The sequence below is a fragment of the Schistocerca americana genome, chromosome 3 (genome assembly GCF_021461395.2).
Source record: "Schistocerca americana isolate TAMUIC-IGC-003095 chromosome 3, iqSchAmer2.1, whole genome shotgun sequence".
NCBI lineage: Eukaryota > Metazoa > Arthropoda > Insecta > Orthoptera > Acrididae > Schistocerca > Schistocerca americana.
Window position 1 is genome coordinate 737559974 of NC_060121.1, and position 24946 is coordinate 737584919.

The following is a 24946-nucleotide window of genomic DNA, read 5'->3' on the forward strand; positions in this document are numbered from 1 at the left end:
CTAACAAAACTAATATTATATGTTTAGAACCTTTCTTTACTGAATAACTACGATGTTACTATTGCACCACATACCAAAGTTTATTTCCCTCAAGAAAAAAGTTAAATTTGCATAGCCTTGCTAGCTGGGCGGAAGGGTGTTCTCTCTTCACTGTGAATGAAATTGTGGATACGCATGCTATGCCATCAGTGCTTACTGCATGGTGCACGTTACCACTTAAGTTGAAAAGCGAAGTAGACAGGAGTGCAATGGAATGGAGCACTTATCTTAGAAATATGCACGAGGTTATAAATTTAACCACACGATTATTTATTTAAGCGCAAACGTCACAAATCAGAAACAAAGGAAAATCCGGGATGGAATGTAACAATACGAGGGAAGGAAAGTTGCTACTCACCATATAGCGGAGCTGCTAAGTGGCGACAGGCACAATAAAAGATTCACACAATAATAGCTTTCGGCCATTAAGTCCTTTGTCAGCAGCAGACACACACACACACACACACACACACACACACGCACACTCACTCACGCAAGCGCAACTTGCACACACGTCTGCAGTCTCAGAGAGCTGAAACTACACTGCGAGCAGCAGCATCAGTACATGATGGTGAGTGGTGACTGGGTGGGGGTAAGGAGGACGTGGGGCAGGGAGGGGGAGGGATAGTATGGTGGGAGTGGCGGACAGTGAAGTGTTGCAGTTTAGACGGAGGGGAGGAGAGAAGGTGCGGAGGGGGGAGGGGGTAAGTAGCGGAAAGGAGAGAAATAAAAATAAAAATAAATTAAAAGACTGGGTGTGGCAATGAAATGACGGCTGTGTAGTGCTGGAATTGGAACAGGGAGGGGGCTGGATGGGTGAGGACAGTGACTAATGAAGGTTGAGGCCACGAGGGTTACGGGAACGTAGGATGTATTGCAGGCAAAGTTCCCACCTGCACAATTCAGAAAAGCTGGTGTTGGTGGGAAGGATCCATATGGCACAGGCTGTGAAGCAGTTATTGAGATGAGAGGTATCATGTTTGGCAGCGTGTTCAGCAACAGGGTGGTCCACTTGTTATTTGGCCACAGTTTGTCGGTGGCTGTTTATGTGGACAGACAGCTTGTTGGTTGTTATGCCTACAAGGAATGCAGCACATTGGTTGCAGCTTAGCTTGTAAATCACATGACTGGTTTCACAAGTAGCCCTGCCTTTAATGGGATAGGTGATGTTAGTGACCGGACTGCGAAGGTGGTGGTAGGAGGCTGTATGGGACAGGTCTTGCATCTAGGTCTATTACAGGGGTATGAGCCATGAGGTAAGGGATTGGGAGCAGGGGATGTGTAAGGATGGACAAGTACACTGTGTAGGGTCAGTGGATGGCAGAATACCACGGTAGGAGGGGACCACCCTGTTGCTGAACATGCTGCCAAACATGATACCCCTCATCTCAATGACTGCTTCACAGCCTGTGCCATATGGATCCTTCCCACCAACACCAGCTTTTCTGAATTGTACAGGAGAGAACTATCCCTGCAATACATCCTACGTTCCCGTAACCCTCCTGGCCTCAACCTTCGTTAGTCACTGTCTTCACCCATCACCCCATCCCTGTTCCCATTCCAGCACTACACAGCTGCCATTTCACCTCCACACCCAGTCTTTTAATTTATTTTTATTTTTATTTCTCTCCTTTCCACTACTTACCCCCTCCCCCTCCGCACCTTCTCTCCTGCCCTCCATCTAAACTGCAATAATTCACTCTCCGCCACTCCCACCATACTATCCTTCCCCCTCCCCACCCCAGCCTCCTCCTTACCTCCACCCAGTTGCCACTCCCATCATGCACTTGTGCTGCTGCTCGCAGTGTAGTTTCAGCTCTCTGAGACTGCAGATGTGTGTGCAAGTTGCGCTTGCGTGAGTGTGTGTGTGCATGTGTGTGTATGTGTGTCTACTGCTGACAAAGGCCTTAATGGCCGAAAGCTATGATTGTGTGAATCTTTTATTGTGCCTGTCGCGACTCGGCATCTCCGCTATATGGTGAGTAGCAACTTTCCTTCTCTCGTATTGTTACAAATGAAAAATTACTCATAAATTGTTCAACCATCTTTTTACTACTGTTCATGTCATTGTTGGCATGGAATTTACTGTCCCAGTATCTAAAAGGGGGTCTACAACGACAAAGTATTTGCATCAATACAGATAGCTGTAAATTCAAGTCATGCTGGCAGGTATGCCACTGGTCCTGTTTGGTGAACGAGGTGCCTGCAAATTATTTGCAAAATATGATGCAAGGCTGTCTCACTGAAAAATGTCCATGCACTGGGTTGCAGAAATCACGAGTCTTCGTACAGCACCTGGGTCCTCCTTACAAAACACTGAACATTCACTGAATTTGTAACCAACAACCATGTGTAGATGTGTAGCTACTGTTGCTACTGCTCTGCGCATACTCACACACGACTATGGTGTTATTTCCAGCTAGCAGAAAATCTGGTGAAAGCATCCATTTTCGCATGTGGTAGCGGTCTTCTTGGTATTCAGCCAAGTTCTGGGAGTAAATAAGGATGTTGTGCAGATAGGCAAAACATCCTAGTGCACCGTGGAGGACATCATCCAGAAAACGCTTGCCACATTTGTGTGGCATAATGGAGGCCAAAAGGCATAGAAGAGGCTTTCAAAGAGACCAAAGGGTGTAATAATGCCAGTCTTCTAGGTGTTCTCCAGTGCGAGCGGGATCTGCATAAAAGTTTTTGCACAGTCTACCTTACTGAATATGGTGGAGCTCAAAATTTCTTTACTGAGATGGCGGTAATCACCACAAGGGTACCAGGTGCCATCCTTCTTGGGAGCTAAATGGAGTGTGGAGGACCAAGGGCTTTTTGACGGGCACTGGATTCCAGCGGCAATGGAGGCTTCAATTTCTGGCCACATGTACTTGCTTCTGGCCAGCGAGGGAAGCACATGTAGCAGTGAACAGCCTTGCCCTGTGTGGTTACAATATAGTGCACTGTGTCATGATGTCCTTGCAGGAAGCACTGGGGGGGGGGGGGGGGGGGGCATCTGAGGAGTGGAAATTTGGTGAGGAGATTGGTGAAAGAATCACAGTCGGACAACTGCTTAACAGTAAAGTGGGAGGTGGAGATGTTAGTGCAGGGTGCGGAGTGATGCAATGTGCCATCAGTCAGATGATGCTGTGCGAGGTCAGGAAGAAGATTAAAGTGGGAATGCAAATCCGTGCTGAGGATCAGGTCATTGATGCTGGCCACAGTGAAAGTCCAGAGAAAATCCCCACTGAGACCAAAGTCAACAGAACAGATGTGGGGGCCACAGATGGTCATGATATGATGGAACTAGTTGCTGTGGTAAGCAGGAAAGGGGAGGGAGGGTTGCGGCTGAAAGAGTGTAGGAGCCTGCATGGGTAGATGGACAAGTCCGAACTGGTGTCGATGAGTTACGATATGGGCAGGGTGGAGTAATGGTGGTCCGATATGAACAGGCACTGTGAAGAGCAACCAGGTGCACCTACTACCAGGTGCCAGCTGTGTTTAGGTGCCACAAACACTGTCGATGGCAGTTTGCTGCAGCACTGCCAAAGCACTCATGGTACCAGCACACAGGGTTTGTGTCACCTTACTCCTCCTGTTCGCCAGATGGATGTGGAAAGGGGATGGAGGTTGATGTGCCTGAACGTCATGTGCATTAGTGGTCATGTGCGCCATGTGGGTAATAGCCTTGGACTGTGAAGTGTGGGGGTGGGAGAAAGGGATGGAGATGGGCACGTGCAAGGGTGCTGATTAAGTTGGCCATCTCATTGCTCAGGCATGGCATGATGTGTGCTAAATTGGACTCTGTGTCCTGAGGCACAGGAGGTGGTATATTCTCCAGCTGTGCTTCAGAGCAGCTGGGAGACTTGTTGTTGCCATGCTGGAAACAGTCGGAGCAAGAGGAGGTAGGTAAGGAGGATGGGCTGCGGCTACTGCAGGCAAAATATCAAGGGATTCAAACACCCGATCCACTATCACAGTGGCTGCATCAATGTCTGTACGATACTGCGTGGCGTGAACAGGACAGATGGCCGCCGGCAATCAAGGACTCCAGTTGTGGAAGATGAGTTTATCTGGCAAGACATGGAGTTCAGCTAAGAGGCAGACGTGCTGCAGGAGCTGGGTGGGTCTCATATCAGAACACTCAGCCAATGAAAACAAGTCCCAGAAGTGTGGCATTTCTGACGATGCTAAGCAGGTGATTAGGTGCTTTTTCAGTTTATCGTAGCTGCCGGGAAGTGGGGTGGGGGGTTAGTGATAATATCATGAGCTTCTGCTACAACCGTGGGTCTGAGCTGATCTATGGTAGGGGCGAACTTCGTTGTATCACTAGTAATCCCTGGTTCGCAGACGTGGGTCATGGGCGTTGAATGCGGGGAGGTGAGAAGAAGTTCTGCTCGGTTGAATGGTCGGCACCAGGGCCTGTGAAAGGGGCGCAGCGGTGCTCATGAGTTGGGCAAATTGTAGGAACTGATAAAGCTGACTGTCTGTGACTGCAGGTCGGAAGGCCCTTTTGCATGGCTGTGATGCAATGTTTTCCACCGTGGAAGAGGTCCTGGAGCTTTGCTCTGTGGGACCGTTTCCTGACATGTGCTGCATTTCCGTAATAAGTGTGGCTGGACAAATTGGAAGGGGGGAAGACAAGGATTGCACATTTGGTGCTCGCGCAGATGCTGTGTGGCACAGAGGTATACAATGGGCACTCTAATGGAGAGAGGAACTGTGTGAAAAAATTCAAGAATCAGGGTCATCAGCTTCGGTATGCATGCTGTGTTGTCAGTGTTTACTGCACAGAGCACATTACCACTTAATTCGAAAGGCAAAGTAGTCAGGAGTACAATGGAACAGAGTGCTTATCTTCGAAATACGCACGTGGTTAGGTATTTAGCCACACGATTATTTATTCAAGCACAAACTACACAAGATCAAAAACTACTTTGTTCAAAATTCTTCAACCACCTGCTTATTTCTGTTCATGTTCTTGTTCGCATGGAATATACTGTACTGGTTTCAGAAAGGTGCCCAACAACAGTGAGATGTTCGCATTAAAACAACTAGTTGCAAATTCAAACCATGCTGACAGGCACGCCACTGGTCCTGTTCAGTAAACAAGATGCCTGCAAGTTATTTGCAAAATACAATGCAATGCCAACTCACTGAGATATGGCCATGCACTGCCACTGGGAAGCTATTAGGTTGCAGCAGTCACAAGTATTTGTACAGTACCTAGGTCCTCATTACAAAATGCTATACACTCACTGCATTTGAACTGACACTCACATGTTGTTACTTTGCTAATGCTCAGCGTGTGGACACACTGAGAATGGCATTGTTTCCAGCTAGCGGAAAATCCAGTGGAAGCATCTGTTTCTGCATGTGGTGGTGGAGGAGAAGACACTCCTGTCAGCAGTTGCTTATCACAAATGGGCTCTTTGGAGAAAGTTCAGGTGCAGCTGCATGGAAAGAGTCATCTGCTAGGGCAGACTGTGTGGGTCACCGAAATTTGGAATTTAGAGGTTGCCACAATATTTTTACGGTGAAAAGTGTGAATTTGTGGCTTAAGTGTATTTTTTGAGTGTACGTGAATGTGATGAGCGTGTTTAGAGTTTAGCGTCACGTCTGTGTTGCTTATTGGCAATTAGAAGTACGGGAGAGAGTGAAACTCAGTGTGGCCACGAGTCTACTCCTCTTACATAGCACCAAGGGGACCACTGAGCTCAACATCACCACTGATCATTATCAATACTGTCACGTGTGCTCACTTCACAGGACACTGCAGAGAGATATGAAATTTAACTCACAACATTAGCTCATGATCTAGGTTATGTCATGCATTTTGTAATGACAATGTCTCGGAATGAGAAGATTTCAGTTGGTTACAAGGGAAGGAAGGTAAGAGTCCAGTCTCTTGTTGTTAAGTTGTCATTTGGGATAGCACTAGCTCCAGTGGACAAAATAAGGGGCAACATCCACGTAGCAGTGCTGAGAAAGCCATTCTGGGATTCAGATGAAGTGACTTATGGGAAAAGATAGAAAGCCCAAAAAACCCAAATGAGGGTTTGAACTCCATCCTTCCACACAAATGTCCAGAGTGTTAAACACAGCATCACACTCACTGTTAGAATACTACCTAATTTTAATGGATAAATTATTAATATCTCCTTAAAGTCAGTAAAAATTAAGTTTTGCAATCCAGACTATTTCAGGTCTACCGCAAGTCCACATAATTTAATTAATGAGATATTAAAAATTAATTGATCAATGAAAACTCTTGTGTAATCATTTGCTTGTAAATATCATTTACAGTTACTTCATCTGATCTTAAATGGGCTATATGCATCAGTTTCAGCTTTACCTAGAGTGGTGGGACAAGATAGGGGGTAATTATTATGAATTATTATATTCACATACAATGGAGAAATTACTTTTTCTGTAGACTCTGCATAGCTGTTAATCTTAGATTTGACTGACAAATGAAATGCATTCCAGAAATTTTCATAAAGGTTAAAACTGAAAGTTGCAGTTCTTTAGTTTTACCAGAAGTGATATTTTCATTCTCTCTCAAGGTTTGATGTTTTTGTAGTTGATAATGCAGCACTTTTACTTTCTGTGCAGAAGTCTCTGTCTTCAGCTGACTTTAGACGGAGAGCCCACAGTTTCTTCTTGAGCTGACGCAACTGAAATAAAAACAGAAATGAGGACAGGCAACCATTCACCAGATGCTTTTATTTTTCTCTCTCTCTCTCTATCATACACGCACGCACACACACACACACACACACACACACACACACACACACACACACACACTCTCTGGACAGCTGCGGAAGGCTACATGAACACACGCACACATGTGGGTGGAGAACAAAGGGCTGGTTCAACTCTGGTAATGGTGAAAAAGGAGGAAATGGGAGGGAAAGAGGAGTAAATAGTGAGGAAACAGAGGGAAGGGGTGGGAAATGACAAAAGAGGAAAGAATGAGCACAAAGAAGTGGGAGCTTATGATCGAAAGCAGACATATCATGTGTCTGTATATGTGCGGATGGATGTGTGTGTGTGTGTGTGTGTGTGTGTGTGTGTGTGTGTGTGTGTGTGGGCGCGCGCGCGAGTGTATACCTGTCCTTTTTTCCCCCTAAGGTAAGTCTTTCCGCTCCCGGGATTGGAATGACTCCTTACCCTCTCCCTTAAAACGCACATCCTTTCATCTTTCCCCTTCTCCTTCCCTCTTTCCTGATGAAGCAACCGTGGGTTGCGAAAGCTTGAATTTTGTGTGTGTGTTTGTGTTTGTTTGTGTCTCTATAAACATACCAACGCTTTCATTTGGTAAGTTACATCATCTTTGTTTTTAGATATATTTTTCCCACGTGGAAAAAATATATATATAAAAAAACAAAGATGATGTGACTTACCATACGAAAGCGCTGGCAGGTCGATAGAAACACAAACAGACACATACATACACACAAGATTCTAGCTTTCGCAACAAACTGTTGCTTCATCAGGAAAGAGGGAAGTAGAGGGAAAGACGAAAGGAAGTGGGTTTTAAGGGAGAGGGTAAGGAGTCGTTCCAATCCTGGGAGCGGAAAGACTTACCTTAGGGGGAAAAAAGGACGGGTATACACTCACTCACACACACACACACACACACACACACACACACACACACACACACACATCCATCCACACATATGCAGACACAAGCAGACATATTTAAAGACAAAGAGTTTCGGCAGAGATGTCAGTCGAGGCGGAAGTGCAGAGGCAAAGATGATGTTGAATGACAGGTGAGGTATGAGTGGCGGCAACTTGACATTAACGGAGATTGAGGCCTGGTGGGTAACAGGAAGAGAGGATATATTGAAGAGCAAGTTCCCATCTCCGGAGTTTGGATAGATTGGTGTTGGTGGGAAGTATCCAGATAACCCGGACGGTGTAACAATGTGCCAAGATGTGCTGGCCGTGCACCAAGGCATGTTTAGCCACAGGGTGATCCTCATTAACAACAAACACTGTCTGCCTGTGTCCATTCATGCGAATGGACAGTTTGTTGCTGGTCATTCCCACATAGAGTGTATCACAGTGTACGCAGGTCAGTTGGTAAATCACGTGGGTGCTTTCACATGTGGCTCTGCCTTTGATCGTGTACACCTTCCGGGTTACAGGACTGGAGTAGGTGGTGGTGGGAGGGTGCATGGGACAGGTTTTACACCGGAGGCGGTTACAAGGATAGGAGCCAGAGGGTGGGGAAGGTGATTTGGGGATTTCATAGGAATGAACTAACAGGTTACGAAGGTTAGGTGGACGGCGGAAAGACACTCTTGGTGGAGTGGGGAGGATTTCATGAAGGATGGATCTCATTTCAGGGCAGGATTTGAGAAAGTCGTATCCCTGCTGGAGAGCCACATTCAGAGCCTGGTCCAGTCCCGGAAAGTATCCTGTCACAAGTGGGGCACTTTTGTGGTTCTTCTGTGGGGGATTCTGGGTTTGAGGGGATGAGGAAGTGGCTCTGGTTATTTGCTTCCGTACCAGGTCGGGAGGGTGGTTGCGGGATGCGAAAGCTGTTGTCAGGTTGTTGGTGTAATGGTTCAGGGATTCCGGACTGGAGCAGATTCGTTTGCCACGAAGACCTAGGCTGTAGGGAAGGGACCGTTTGATGTGGAATGGGTGGCAGCTGTCATAATGGAGGTACTGTTGCTTGTTGGTGGGTTTGATGTGGACGGACGTGTGAAGCTGGCCATTGGACAGGTGGAGGTCAACGTCAAGGAAAGTGGCATGGGATTTGGAGTAGGACCAGGTGACTCTGATGGAACCAAAGGAGTTGAGGTTGGAGAGGAAATTCTGGAGTTCTTCTTCACTGTGAGTCCAGATCATGAAGATGTCATCAATAAATCTGTACCAAACTTTGGGTTGGCAGGCCTGGGTAACCAAGAAGGCTTCCTCTAAGCGACCCATGAATAGGTTGGCTTACGAGGGGGCATCCTGGTACCCATGGCTGTTCCCTTTAATTGTTGGTATGTCTGGCCTTCAAAAGTGAAGAAGTTATGGGTCAGGATGAAGCTGGCTAAGGTAATGAGGAAAGAGGTTTTAGGTAGGGTGGCAGGTGATCGGCGTGAAAGGAAATGCTCCATCGCAGCGAGGCCCTGGACATGCGGAATATTTGTGTATAAGGAAGTGGCATCAATGGTTACAAGGATGTTTTCCGAGTGTAACACATTGGGTAAGGATTCCAGGCGTTCGAGAAAGTGGTTGGTGTCTTTGATGAAGGATGGGAGACTGCATGTAGTGGGTTGAAGGTGTTGATCTACGTAGGCAGAGATACGTTCTGTGGGGGCTTGGTAACCAGCTACAATGGGGCGGCCGGGATGATTGGGATTGTGGATTTTAGGAAAAAGGTAGAAGGTAGGGGTGCAGGGTGTCGGTGGGGTCAGGAGGTTGATGGAGTCAGGCGAAAGGTTTTGCAGGGGGCCTAAGGTTCTGAGGATTCCTTGAAGCTCCGCCTGGACATCGGGCATGGGGTTACCTTGGCAAACTTTGTATGTGGTGTTGTCTGAAAGCTGACGCAGTCCCTCAGCCACATACTCCCGACGATCAAGTACCACGGTCGTGGAACCCTTGTCCGCCGGAAGAATTACAATGGATCGGTCAGCCTTCAGATCACGGATAGCCTGGGCTTCAGCAGTGGTGATGTTGGGAGTAGGATTAAGGTTTTTTAAGAAGGATTGAGATGCAAGGCTGGAAGTCAGAAATTCCTGGAAGGTTTGGAGAGGGTGATTTTGAGGAAGAGGAGGTGGGTCCCGCTGCGACGGAGGACGGAACTGTTCCAGGCAGGGTTCAATTTGGATGGTGTCTTGGGGAGTTGGATCATTAGGAGTAGGATTAGGATCATTTTTCTTCGTGGCAAAGTGATATTTCCAGCAGAGAGTACGAGTGTAGGACAGTAAATCTTTGACGAGGGCTGTTTGGTTGAATCTGGGAGTGGCGCTGAAGGTGAGGCCTTTGGATAGGACAGAGGTTTCGGATTGGGAGAGAGGTTTGGAGGAAAGGTTAACTACTGAATTAGGGTGTTGTGGTTCCAGATTGTGTTGATTGGAATTTTGAGGTTTTGGAGGGAGTGGAGCTGGAAGTGGGAGATTGAGTAGATGGGAGAGACTGGGTTTGTGTGCAATGAGAGGAGGTTGAGGTTTGCTGGAAAGGTTGTGAAGGGTGAGTGAGTTGCCTTTCCGGAGGTGGGAAACCAGGAGATTGGATAGTTTTTTGAGGTGGAGGGTGGCATGCTGTTCTAATTTACGGTTGGCCTGTAGGAGGATGCTCTGAACAGCCGGTGTGGATGTGGGAGAGGAAAGAGTAAGGACTTTTATTAAGGATAGGAGTTGACGGGTGTGTTCATTGGCTGAGTTGATGTGGGGGAGGGCAATGGATTGTTCAGTTTGGAACTGGTATAGGGACTGATGGAAAGAAGGGTTGCAGCCAGAGATGGGAACTTTAAGTGTGAGGCCTTTGGGGGTAATGCCAAATGTCAGACAAGCCTGAGAAAATAGAATATGGGAGCGTAATCTGGCTAGGGCGAAGGCATGTTTGCGGAGGGAATGTAAATAAAACTTAATGGGGTCGTTGTGGGGGTGACATGGTATTAGAAGGTGGAAAGTGTAACATGAGGAAATGAAAATGAAAATAAAAATATATGGGGAGGGATAAAGATGGACTGGAAAGTAACTGGAGATCTGGTGTGAAAAAAGGCGAAAAGGTGTTGGTTACAGCTGGGCTATGTTGGACTTGGGTTGGTAGACAACGATGTGCACAAAGGTTAGGTGGTTGTGTTCGCGCCAAAACACGTTAGAGGACGGAGAAATTCGGGAAAATTTCGAAAAAACTGCGTGTAATATATTAAAAGGAGTGGTTTTGTGGTGGCAGATTATGAAAATGAGGCTAACAATTGTCTGACGACGAAATAATGACGTTAAAACCTGTGGCAAGCCGCTAAAAATTATCGGTGATGTGGAAAAATGGAAATGGAAATAAAGTGAAAGTTATTAGAACTAGCCGAAATGGTTGTTTAAAAGGTGAAAGGAACTGTTTGTGAACTAGAAATGGTGGATTTTATAGCGGCGGTAGTGTTGAAAGCGGCAAAAAAATTTTTTAGGTTATGGTTTGGAAGTGTGTTACGTATTATTGAGTATATATAGGCGGGATAAAATTGTATAGCAGATTACGGTAAAAAGGAGAAGGTGAATACAAAGTGAAACTACTGGCAAAAACAGAAAGAGAAAATAAGACGACAGAAAAGATTTCGAAATGCAACAGTGACAATAACAAACGTAATTGTTGGGTTCAAATTAATGATATCAATATAATAGAGGGAAACATTCCACGCGGGAAAAATATATTTAAAAACAAAGATGATGTGACTTACCATACGAAAGCACTGGCAGGTCGATAGAAACACAAACAGACACATACATACACACAAAATTCAAGCTTTCGCAACAAACTGTTGCCTCATCGGAAAGAGGGAAGGAGAGGGAAAGACGAAAGGAAGTGGGTTTTAAGGGAGAGGGTAAGGAGTCATTCCAACCCCGGGAGCGGAAAGACTTACCTTAGGGGGAAAAAAGGACGGGTATACACTCTCTCACACACACACACACACACACACACACATATCCATCCACAAGCAGACATATTTAAAGACAAAGGGTTTGGGCAGAGATGTCAGTCGAGGCGGCAATGCAGAGGCAAAGATGATGTTGAATGACAGGTGAGGTATGAGTGGCGGCAACTTGAAATTAGCGGAGATTGAGGCCTGGTGGGTAACGGGAAGAGAGGATATATCGAAGAGGAAGTTCCCATCTCCGTAGTTCAGATAGGTTGGTGTTAGTGGGAAGTATCCAGATAACCCGGACGGTGTAACAATGTGCCAAGATGTGCTGGCCGTGCACCAAGGCATGTTTAGCCACAGGGTGATCCTCATTACCAACAAACACTGTCTGCCTGTGTCCATTCATGCGAATGGACAGTTTGTTGCTGGTCATTCCCACATAGAATGCCTCACAGTGTAGGCAGGTCAGTTGGTAAATCATGTGGGTGCTTTCACATGTGGCTCTGCCTTTGATCGTGTACACCTTCCGGGTTACAGGACTGGAGTAGGTGGTCGTGGGAGGGTGCATGGGACAGGTTTTACACCGGGGGGCGGTTACAAGAATAGGAGCCAGAGGGTGGGGAAGGTGGTTTGGGGATTTCATAGGGATGAACTAACAAGTTACGAAGGTTAGGTGGACGGCGGAAAGACACTCTTGGTGGAGTGGGGAGGATTTCATGAAGGATGGATCTCATTTCAGGGCAGGATTTGAGGAAGTCGTATCCCTGCTGGAGAGCCACATTCAGAGTCTGATCCAGTCCCGGAAATTATCCTGTCACAAGTGGGGCACTTTTGTGGTTCTTCTGTGGGAGTTTCTGGGTTTGAGAGGATGAGGAAGTGGCTCTGGTTATTTGCTTCTGTACCAGGTCGGGAGGGTAGTTGCGGGATGCGAAAGCTGTTGTCAGGTTGTTGGTGTAATGGTTCAGGGATTCCGGACTGGAGCAGATTCGTTTGCCACAAAGACCTAGGCTGTAGGGAAGGGACCGTTTGATGTGGAATGGGTGGCAGCTGTCATAATGGAGGTACTGTTGCTTGTTGGTGGGTTTGATGTGGACGGACGTGTGAAGCTGGCCATTGGACAGGTGGAGGTCAACGTCAAGGAAAGTGGCATGGGATTTGGAGTAGGACCAGGTGAATCTGATGGAACCAAAGCAGTTGAGGTTGGAGAGGAAATTCTGGAGTTCTTCTTCACTGTGAGTCCAGATCATGAAGATGTCATCAATAAATCTGTACCAAACTTTGGGTTGGCAGGCCTGGGTAACCAAGAAGGCTTCCTCTAAGCGACCCATGAATAGGTTGGCGTACGAGGGGGCCATCCTGGTACCCATGGCTGTTCCCTTTAATTGTTGGTGTGTCTGGCCTTCAAAAGTGAAGAAGTTGTGGGTCAGGATGAAGCTGGCTAAGGTAATGAGGAAACAGGTTTTAGGTAGGGTGGCAGGTGATTGGCATGAAAGGAAGTGCTCCATCGCAGCGAGGCCCTGGACGTGCGGAATATTTGTGTATAAGGAAGTGGCATCAATGGTTACAAGGATGGTTTCCGGGGGTAACAGATTGGGTAAGGATTTTAGGCGTTCGGGAAAGTGGTTGGTGTCTTTGATGAAGGATGGGAGACTGCATGTAATGGGTTGAAGGTGTTGATCTACGTAGGCAGAGATACGTTCTGTGGGGGCTTGGTAACCAGCTACAATGGGGCAGCTGGGATGATTGGGTTTGTGAATTTTAGGAAGAAGGTAGAAGGTAGGGGTGCGGGGTGTCGGTGGGGTTAGGAGGTTGATGGAGTCAGGTGAAAGGATTTGCAGGGGGCCTAAGGTTCTGAGGATTCCTTGAAGCTCCGCCTGGACATCAGGAATGGGATTACCTTGGCAAACTTTGTATGTGGTGTTGTCTGAAACCTGACACAGTCCCTCATACTCCCGACGATCAAGTACCACGGTCGTGGAACCCTTGTCCACCGGAAGAATGACGATGGATCGGTCAGCCTTCAGATCACGGATAGCCTGAGCTTCAGCAGTGGTGATGTTGGGAGTAGGATTAAGGTTTTTTAAGAAGGATTGAGAGGCAAGGCTGGAAGTCAGAAATTCCTGGAAGGTTTGGAGAGGGTGATTTTGAGGAAGAGGAGGTGGGTCCCACTGTGATGGAGGACGGAACTGTTCCAGGCAGGGTTCAATTTGGATAGTGTCTTGGGGAGTTGGATCATTAGGAGTAGGATTAGGATCATTTTTCTTCGTGGCAAAGTGATATTTCCAGCAGAGAGTACGAGTGTAGGACAGTAAATCTTTGACGAGGGCTGTTTGGTTGAATCTGGGAGTGGCGCTGAAGGTGAGGCCTTTGGATAGGACAGAGGTTTCGGATTGGGACAGAGGTTTGGAGGATAGGTTAACTACTGAATTAAGGTGTTGTGGTTCCAGATTGTGTTGATTGGAATTTTGAGCTTTTGGAGGGAGTGGAGCTGGAATTGGGAGATTGAATAGATGGGAGAAACTGGGTTTGTGTGCAATGAGAGGAGGTTGAGGTTTGCTGGAAAGCTTGTGAAGGGTGAGTGAGTTGCCTTTCCGGAGGTGGGAAACCAGGAGATTGGATAGTTTTTTGAGGTGGAGGGTGGCATGCTGTTCTAATTTGCGGTTGGCCTGTAGGAGGATGCTTTGAACAGCCGGTGTGGATGCGGGAGAGGAAAGATTGAGGACTTTTATTAAGGATAGGAATTGACGGGTGTGTTCACCTTCGTAACTTCCTAGTTCATCCCTATGAAATCCCCAAACCACCTTCCCTACCCTCTGGCTCCTACCCTTGTAACTGCCCCCGGTGTAAAACCTGTCCCATGGACCCTCCCACCACCACCTACTCCAGTCCTGTAACCCGGAAGGTGTACACGATCAAAGGCAGAGCCACATGTGAAAGCACCCACGTGATTTACCAACTGACCTGCCTACACTGTGACGCATTCTATGTGGGAATGACCAGCAACAAACTGTCCATTCGCATGAATGGACACAGGCAGACAGTGTTTGTTGGTAATGAGGATCACCCTGTGGCTAAACATGCCTTGGTGCACGGCCAGCACATCTTGGCACAGTGTTACACTGTCCGGGTTATCTGGGTACTTCCCACTAACACCAACGTATCCGAACTCCGGAGATGGGAACTTGCTCTTCAGTATATCCTCTCTTCCCGTTATCCACCAGGCCTCAATCTCCGCTAATTTCAAGTTGCCACCACTCATACCTCACCTGTCATTCAACAACATCTTTGCCTCTGCACTTCTGCCTCGACTGACATCTCTTCCCAAACTCTTTGCCTTTTAATATGTCTGCTTGTGTCTGTATATGTGTGGATGGATATGTGTTTGTGTGTGAGTGTATACATGTCCTTTTTTCCACCTAAGGTAAGTCTTTCCGCTCCTGGGATTGGAAAGACTCCTTACCCTCTCCTTTAAAACCCACATCCTTTCCTTTCGTCTTTCCCTCTTCTTTCCTCTTTCCTGACGAAGCAACCGTTGGTTGCGAAAGCTAGAATTTTGTGTGTATGTATGTGTCTGTGTTTCTATCGACCTGCCAGCGCTTTCGTATGGTAAGTCACATCATCTTTGTTTTTCAATATATTTTTCCCGCGTGGAATGTTTCCCTATTATATACACACAGCTTCGACACCCATTTTTGGCACAACTGGGACTCTTGAGATAAAACATCTGACACACATATTTCGGAAGAATGGCTGTGGGAATCGAGACAACTTGTTAATTTTCTATGAGAGAAGAAAACGAATATGTTCGAAAATCACAAGATGAACAGGTAGACAAGTCATAAGATCTATTTTCTAACTGTTCAAAAAGATAAAAGAGTTACTGTGACTGTTTAAGGATAGTCTTTGCCTCAAGATCCTTGAAATTTATAATGTTCCTTCTCAGTAAAGAAGCAATTATACTGGCCAGTAAATGTTGAAATTGTGATATTCCCAACCAAAATCACTAGCACAGTTTAACATAATCTTGATTAACTTTAACTGTAAATAACCATTTGAACATTATTGAAAAAAGAACATTTTAATTTGAACACATACTCATATGGCATATTTATAAGACTCACAAAGAGACAGATAAAAAAGTAGTTACTACAACACCCTAGTACCATTAAATGACAAGGAAAAATACATATGATCATTATGAATGATACATAACAACAAAACAGGAATAAAGAACAATAATTAATTCTCAACACTCTTCCTTAAACATTTTTCTTCTTAATTCTTGAAACACTTTACAAGTAAATTGTTTAGTCAATATACCAATAGGTTAATCTGATCTCCCAACATATTTTAATTTGGTAGTCTTTCTGATGTGTTGTTTAATGAACTTTCTTGTAATTTCAATATTTTTCGTGTAATTTTTTTCTGTAGCTATAATTCAATGAATGTATGACAGCTCAGTTGTGAATAACACAGTTCTGCTGAAACTGCAAGTTCTTTTCTAAGGCATCATGTACAATATATATCATCAATCAAAGAGCCAACAGCTCAGTACTCTGCTTCAGCTGTAGATTTCTTTTGAGCATACCAGTCAAAGGAGTACTATCACATGATGAGAGCTCCACTGGTGAAGCATCTAGTTGAGATATCACCACATCATTGTCTACTGTTTTGTTTTGAACGGCCAGTGTCGGTTGGTCGCAGTCAGTGTGCTCCCTGCCGCCGTTGGATAAGCAGCTGAGCAGCAAGTCGTATACTCCTAGCTCACTTATTTGTTACATAGTTTAATTCTTAATTTCTTTGCGTGTTTTTGGTTCTTGCATTGTTTAATTCATAAATTTCGGGCGTATTATAGTATTTGAGAGTGTAGCATCGTGTTTTAGTACCTGAATAGTGTAATTTCGCTTAGTCTCCTTCCGCCGCCGAGCAGTGTCAGCAGTGCGCAAGTAGCAGCATTACTTCATTTACTAGGCAATCTTGTATTTTAATAACCGTTTAAATTTTGTCGATTTGTTTGCGCTCTCTGTAGGTTAGTTCAGACGTTCTTAGCAAAACAGTTTTTAGCATGGATAGGGACTGCAACTGCTGTGTTCGGATGCAGGCTGAGTTGGCATCCCTTCGCTCCCAGCTTCAGGCAGTGTTGGCTTCGGTCACACAGCTTGAGGCTGTTGCCAATGGGCATCACTGTGGGGGTCGGGATGGGGGTTTGTCGGGGACGGCCAGCTCGTCCCACGCATCCCCTGATCGGACTACGACTGTGGTTGCCCAGGATACTGCCCACATTGAGGCTGATCCCTCACCTGTGGTAGAGTGGGAGGTCGTTTCAAGGTGTGGCAGGGGGCGAAAGACATTCCGGAGGGCTGAACGGAAAGCCTCTCCAGTTTGTCTGACGAACCGGTTTCAGGCTCTGTCTCAGGCTGATACTGATCTTCGGCCTGACATGGCTGCTTGTCCTGTTCCAGAGGTTGCCCCTCAGTCTGCAAGATCCGGGCAGTCGCAGAGGGTGGGCTTACTGGTAGTTGGGAGCTCCAACGTCAGGCGCGTAATGGGGCCCCTTAGGGAAATGGCAGCAAGAAAGGGGAAGAAAACCAATGTGCACTCCGTGTGCATACCGGGGGGAGTCATTCCAGATGTGGAAAGGGTCCTTCCGGATGCCATGAAGGGTACAGGGTGCACCCATCTGCAGGTGGTCGCTCATGTCGGCACCAATGATGTGTGTCGCTATGGATCAGAGGAAATCCTCTCTGGCTTCCGGCGGCTATCTGATTTGGTGAAGACTGCCAGTCTCGCTAGCGGGATGAAAGCAGAGCTCACCATCTGCAGCATCATCGACAGGACTGACTGCGGACCTTTGGTACAGAGCCGAGTGGAGGGTCTGAATCAGAGGCCGAGACGTTTCTGCGACCGTGTGGGCTGCAGATTCCTCGACTTGCGCCATAGGGTGGTGGGGTTTCGGGTTCCGCTGGATAGGTCAGGAGTCCACTACACGCAACAAGCGGCTACACGGGTAGCAGGGGTTGTGTGGCGTGGGCTGGGCGGTTTTTTAGGTTAGATGGCCTTGGGCAAGTACAGAAAGGGCAACAGCCTCAACGGGTGCGGGGCAAAGTCAGGACATGCGGGGACCAAGCAGCAATCGGTATTGTAATTGTCAACTGTCGAAGCTGCGTTGGTAAAGTACCGGAAGTTCAAGCGCTGATAGAAAGCACCGAAGCTGAAATCGTTATAGGTACAGAAAGCTGGCTTAAGCCAGAGATAAATTCTGCCGAAGTTTTTACAAAGGTACAGACGGTGTTTAGAAAGGATAGATTGCATGCAACCGGTGGTGGAGTGTTCATCGCTGTTAGTAGTAGTTTATCCTGTAGTGAAGTAGAAGTGGATAGTTCCTGTGAATTATTATGGGTGGAGGTTACACTAAACAACCGAACTAGGTTAATAATTGGCTCCTTTTACCGACCTCCCGACTCAGCAGCATTAGTGGCAGAACAACTGAGAGAAAATTTGGAATACATTTCACATAAATTTTCTCAGCATGTTATAGTCTTAGGTGGAGATTTCAATTTACCAGATATAGACTGGGACACTCAGATGTTTAGGACGGGTGGTAGGGACAGAGCATCGAGTGACATTATACTGAGTGCACTATCCGAAAATTACCTCGAGCAATTAAACAGAGAACCGACTCGTGGAGATAACATATTGGACCTACTGATAACAAACAGACCCGAACTTTTCGAATCTGTATGTACAGAACAGGGAATCAGTGATCATAAGGCCGTTACAGCATCCCTGAATATGGAAGTTAATAGGAATATAAAAAAAGGGAGGAAGGTTTATCTGTTTAGCAAGAGTAATAGAAGGCAGATTTCAGACTACCTAACAGATCAAAACGTAAATTTCTGTTCCGACACTGACAATGTTGAGTGTTTATGGAAAAAGTTCAAGGCAATCGTAAAATGCGTTTTAGACAGGTACGTGCCGAGTAAAACGGTGAGGGACGGGAAAAACCCACCGTGGTACAACAACAAAGTTAGGAAACTACTGCGAAAGCAAAGAGAGCTCCACTCCAAGTTTAAACGCAGCCAAAACCTCTCAGACAAACAGAAGCTAAACGATGTCAAAGCTAGCGTAAGGAGGGCTATGCGTGAAGCGTTCATTGAATTCGAAAGTAAAATTCTATGTACCGACTTGACAGGAAATCCTAGGAAGTTCTGGTCTTACGTTAAATCAGTAAGTGGCTCGAAACAGCATATCCAGACACTACGGGATGATGATGGCATTGAAACAGAGGATGACACGCGTAAAGCTGAAATACTAAACACCTTTTTCCAAAGCTGTTTCACAGAGGAAGACCGCACTGCAGTTCCTTCTCTAAATCCTCGCACAAACGAAAAAATGGCTGACATCGAAATAAGTGTCCAAGGAATAGAAAAGCAACTGGAATCACTCAATAGAGGAAAGTCCACTGGACCTGACGGGATACCAATTCAATTCTACACAGAGTACGCGAAAGAACTTGCCCCCCTTCTAACAGCCGTGTACCGCAAGTCTCTAGAGGAACGGAGGGTTCCAAATGATTGGAAAAGAGCACAGATAGTCCCAGTCTTCAAGAAGGGTCGTCGAGCAGATGCGCAAAACTATAGACCTATATCTCTTACGTCGATCTCTTGTAGAATTTTAGAACATGTTTTTTGCTCGCGTATCATGTCATTTCTGGAAACCCAGAATCTACTATGTAGGAATCAACATGGATTCCGGAAACAGCAATCGTGTGAGACCCAACTCGCCTTATTTGTTCATGAGACCCAGAAAATATTAGATACAGGCTCCCAGGTAGATGCTATTTTTCTTGACTTCCGGAAGGCGTTCGATACAGTTCCGCACTGTCGCCTGATAAGCAAAGTAAGATCCTGCGGAATATCAGGCCAGCTGTGTGGCTGGATTGAGGAGTTTTTGGCAAACAGAACACAGCATGTTGTTATCAATGGAGAGACGTCTACAGACGTTAAAGTAACCTCTGGCGTGCCACAGGGGAGTGTTATGGGACCATTGCTTTTCACAATATATATAAATGACTTAGTAGATAGTGTCGGAAGTTCCATGCGGCTTTTCGCGGATGATGCTGTAGTATACAGAGAAGTTGCTGCATTAGAAAATTGTAGCGAAATACAGGAAGATCTGCAGCGGATAGGCACTTGGTGCAGGGAGTGGCAACTGACCCTTAACATAGACAAATGTAATGTATTGCGAATACATAAAAAGAAGGATCCTTTATTGTATGATTATATGATAGCGGAACAAACACTGGTAGCAGTTACTTCTGTAAAATATCTGGGAGTATGCGTACGGAACGATTTGAAGTGGAATGATCATATAAAACTAATTGTTGGTAAGGCGGGTACCAGGTTGAGATTCATTGGGAGAGTGCTTAGAAAATGTAGTCCATCAACAAAGGAGGTGGCTTACAAAACACTCGTTCGACCTATACTTGAGTATTGCTCATCAGTGTGGGATCCGTACCAGGTTGGGTTGACGGAGGAGATAGAGAAGATCCAAAGAAGAGCGGCGCGTTTCGTCACAGGGTTATTTGGTAACCGTGATAGCGTTACAGAGATGTTTAATAAACTCAAGTGGCAGACTCTGCAAGAGAGGCGCTCTGCATCGCGGTGTAGCTTGCTCGCCAGGTTTCGAGAGGGTGCGTTTCTGGATGAGGTATCGAATATATTGCTTCCCCCTACTTATACTTCCCGAGGAGATCACGAATGTAAAATTAGAGAGATTAGAGCGCGCACGGAGGCTTTCAGACAGTCGTTCTTCCCGCGAACCATACGCGACTGGAACAGGAAAGGGAGGTAATGACAGTGGCACGTAAAGTGCCCTCCGCCACACACCGTTGGGTGGCTTGCGGAGTATCAATGTAGATGTAGATGTAGATCATCATAATCAACATGAGCAAGTAGTGCTTGTCTCCATCAAATACTAAACCAGACTCTGTAGTTCATTTTAGATGTGGAAAAATATGGAAAATTTTGTAGCAAAATGAAATGTGCATATGGCATATTTTGTCTGGGAGCCCCTTTCGAGGAGTTCGGTTGCCAGATGCAAGTATTTTTATTTAATACCACTTTGGTATCTTGCTTGTTACTGACCCAGCTGAGAATCGAACTCAGGCCCCTTGCGTGGCTTTCAGCCATGCTGTCACTGGTTCATCATTAAATCTGCTTAAGTATTTAACAGAAAAATTGATATCCACATGAAATACTTTTAAAAGGTACAACAGACTTTGCAGTAGCCACCAGAAAGATCGCGGGAAGCGCACATTGGCACGGCGCGTCACGGACGGTAATTGCCGCAAGTAGAGTCCTGTCCACCAGAGGGCACGCGAGAATTTGGACGCGACCTCTGCCGGCATAACAACAACAAAAACAACAACTCTGGCCGTGTCCAGTCAGTTAACATCGGGCATGCCTAGGACACAGTCCCGGTCTACGCTAAGTGAAGTGCGACGTAAACGTGAACAGTGTTACTAAACAATTGGCGACGAGTAGGGTCGTTCTTTCGCGTGTTGCGTCGTTGTTCCGGTTTCGCAGCTTCTCCATGGCATGGAGGATTTGGTGCGGGTTTTGGTTGCGCAGCAGACGGAGCTCATGGCCACCATGAAACACGTGCTTCCAGCGTTGCTCTCCACGCCGTCTGCTCCGGCGCAGTTCCCTCCTCCCTTTCCCCCGTATGACGAGACGGCAGAGGATTGGGACGCATATGAACATCGCCTTCGGCAGCATTTCCAGGCGTTTCATGTTGCCGATGCGGAGGTATGTCGTGCTCTCTTCTTGTCTTGGATATCTCCCTCGCTGTATCAAGTTTTGCGCCAGCTAGCACCGTTGCAGGAACCTTCATCCTTGTCTTTTGACGCATTGTGTTCATTGCTGTCTTCATATTATCGCCGCCGCATGCATGTTGTGGCGGCTAGGGTCGAGATCTATCAATGCAAGAAACAGCCCCATCAGTCTTACCGGGCGTGGGCCGCTACCCTGCACGGTCTTAGTCGCAAGTGTCATTTTGTCACGGAGCAGTCGCGAGAATCGTATGCCCACGTTATGGTACACGACGTCATTGTTCGTTCGGCCCCTGATAGGGAGGTCCGGCAACGGGCCCCGCAGTTAGAAGACCGTTCCCTCGAGGAAGTCCTGTCCATTGCTCAATCGTATGAAGTCTCTCACGCAGCAGGTCAACAGCTGGAAGCGTGGTGCGACGTCGCGGTGGTTCAGGGTGGCGCGGCCGCGTCCACTGTGTCCGGGGTGGACGACATGCGAGCGGTATAATCCGGCCGTTACGGCCGCTCCCTCACGGCGCGTAATCAGAATTCCGGCCGCCAGCCCCTGTTGCCGTCCTGTGCGTCGTGCTATGTACATCATGATCGGTCAGAGTGCCCCCAGCGTTGGGCCGTTTGTCGCAAATGTAATTAAAAAGGTCACATTGCTAAAGTTTGCCGCTCAGCCTCAAAAGAATCGAAGGAAGCAGGTACAGAGGACATGGACGTTGACATTCAGGAAGTTTCATCGGGCCAGGCTCCCGACGCATCGGCACGCAAACTCTTTATTGAGGTGTCGGTTCGGTTGCGCCGGTTACAACTGCAAGTAGATACGGGCACGGCAGTTTCGTTGTTGAATGCACAAACTTATTCCGACCTTGGATCACCCCCGTTGGCGCCAGTTTACAGGCGTCTACGTGGTTGTGGTAAACAGTTCATTCCCCTACTGGGTCAATTCACTACCGACGTGACTTACAAATCAGTCACTCGGCCTATTACTTTTTGGCCTGGATGCCTTTCAAGCTTTCGGTTTTTCTAATCTCTGACACCATACAGTTGGTCTCCGAAGACGTTCCCTATCAATCATTGGAATCTTTGATCTCAGACATTCCGGATATTTTTGAGGAGGGCCTGGGGCGTGTTTCAGATTTTGAAGCTCACTTAACGTTGAAGGCGTCGGCTCGCCCGCGTTTTCTACGCGCGAGGCAGATCCCCTTGGCTCTCCGTCCTCAGGTAAAGGAAGAGCTAGACCGGCTGACAGCCCTAGGGGTCGTTCTTCCCATTTCTTCCAGTGAGTGGGCTTCGCCCCTCGTTTTTGTAAGGAAGCCCTCGGGAAAATTAGGTCTTTGTGGCGATTTCAAGGCCACCATTAATTCCCAATTGGTGGTGGACACCTACCCTGTGCCTCGTGCTGATGAATTGTTCTCCGCCGTGGCGGGAGGCCAATATTTTTCGAAAATCGATCTGTCGGAGGGTTATCATCAGAAACCACTTGATGAGGACTCCAAATGGCTGGCGGTCATCAACACCCCGTTTGGCCTTTACCAATACCAGTGGTTGGCCTTTGGAATATCCAGTGCCCTGGCGATATTCCAGCGTTATCTTGAGCATGTCACGTCGACAATCCCTCATTGTATTAATTACCTGGATGACATAATTGTCAAAGGCCGCAGCACGAAGGAACACTTGCACAACCTTCGCACCCTCTTTCTCAAATTCAGGGATGTGGGCTTGCGTTGCAACCTGCATAAGTCAACCTTCTTCCAACCGTCCATGGAGTATGTGGGCTACACTGTATCTCGGCACGGCGTCCAGCCACTAGGAAGTTTGGTCCAAGGTATCGTCAACTTTCCTCGGCCCGCTTCGCTGAAAGAGTTACAAGCTTTTTTAGGCAAGATAGCCTATTACCACCGGTTCATTCCCAGGGCTTCCACTATAGCCCACCCCCTGTACTGCCTTCTGCACAAGGGTGTTCCTTTTGATTGGTCGCCTGCATGCGAGTGAGCGTTCACCTCGTTGAAGGGCCTCCTCACGTCAGACCCTTGTTTGGCTACTTTTGATCCCCATAAGCCGTTGGTCCTGGCTACAGATGCTTCGCAGTATGGGGTGGGGGCGGTCCTGGCCCATCGCAACGCAGATGGTTCCGAGCAACCACTGGCGTTTGCGTCTAAAACGCTTAGTCCCGCGCAGGCCCATTACTCCCAGGTGGAAAAAGAGGCTTTGGCCATTGTCTACGCTGTTACCAAGTTTCACCGTTTCTTGTATGGCACGAAGTTTCAGTTAATCACTGACCATAAGCCGTTAATATCGTTATTTGGCCCCGCCTCTCAGATTCCGGATAGGGCGGCCCACAGACTACAGCGCTGGGCCTTGTTCCTCTCTAAGTACCATTATGACATTCATTTTCGCCCTACAGGACAGCATGCCAACACCGACGCTCTTTCCCGTCTTCCGGTGGGCCCGGATCCTACGTTCGATCGAGAGGAGATTATGTGTTTTCATTTGGATGTGGTGTCCCGCCAAGCGGTTGATGGCTTCCCAATCACTAGTTCTCGAGTCGCCAGGGAAACAGCGGCTGACCCGGTTCCCCGGCAAGTAGTTCGCCTCATTCAGCAGGGGTGGTCATCCCGCCCTCCGGGCCGGGCCTCGGACCCTCTTCGTAATTATTTTCTTCTACGAAACCGCCTCTCGGTCTTGGAAGGAGTTCTCCTTCTGGCTACCGATGATACAGCTCCTCGTGTGGTTGTTCCTGCAAGTTTACGAAGGGAGGTCCTCACGTTATTACATGCGGGGCACTGGGGTGTTTCCCGTACTAAAACCTTGGCTCGCAGACATGTGTACTGGCCCGGTATTGACAGAGAAATTGAGCACTTGGTGGCCGCCTATTCTCAGTGTGCGAGCCAACAAGCATCTCCCAGGGCAGCGTTCTCTTCATGGCCGCCGGCAACCCAAGCATGGGAACGTGTTCACATCGATTTTGCGGGCCCGTTTCTCAATGGCTTTTGGCTCATTGTCATTGATGCTTATTCCCGATTCCGATATGTGGTTCGCTGGTCCTCAACCAATTCAGAAGTGGCAATCCAGGCACTAGCAAAAATCTTTTCTGTGGAAAGTCTGCCAATCACCCTGGTCTCGGACAATGGACAGCAGTTTATTTCGCAGACCTTCCAGGATTTTTGTAGGCGCTTCGGTATTCGGCTCTCCCTCCTTCCATCCACAATCGAATGGGGAAGCCAAGCGCATGGTGCGCACATTTAAGACGCAGATGGAAAAGTATGTGCACGAATTTCCTGTGGAGGAAGCATTGATGTTTTTCTTGACGGCATACCGGACCACACCAATGGGAGAACGCAGCCCCGCAGAGCTCCTCCATGGGCGTCAACCTAGGACTCTGCTGCACCTCCTCCGGCCTGGTCCTCGCCAGTCTTCACAAAACGGAGTACCTGGCTTTCCACTGGGTATGTTGGTCTGGGCCCGTGGGTTTGGTCGCAATCCACGTTGGATACCGGCGGTGGTCCTGC

General features: G+C 47.4%; 1 protein-coding gene across 1 annotated transcript in view; it reads right to left on the reverse strand.

The window, feature by feature from the left end:
* Nucleotides 1-6340: 6340 nt before the first annotated feature.
* The window catches only part of LOC124607109, a 146057-nt gene continuing 127451 nt past the window's right edge, over nucleotides 6341-24946 (reverse strand). The window contains exon 9 of the mRNA XM_047139306.1: nucleotides 6341-6701. Coding sequence (XP_046995262.1) covers nucleotides 6576-6701 — 126 coding nt within the window. The 3' untranslated portion in view covers nucleotides 6341-6575. The remainder of the gene's footprint in view (nucleotides 6702-24946) is intronic.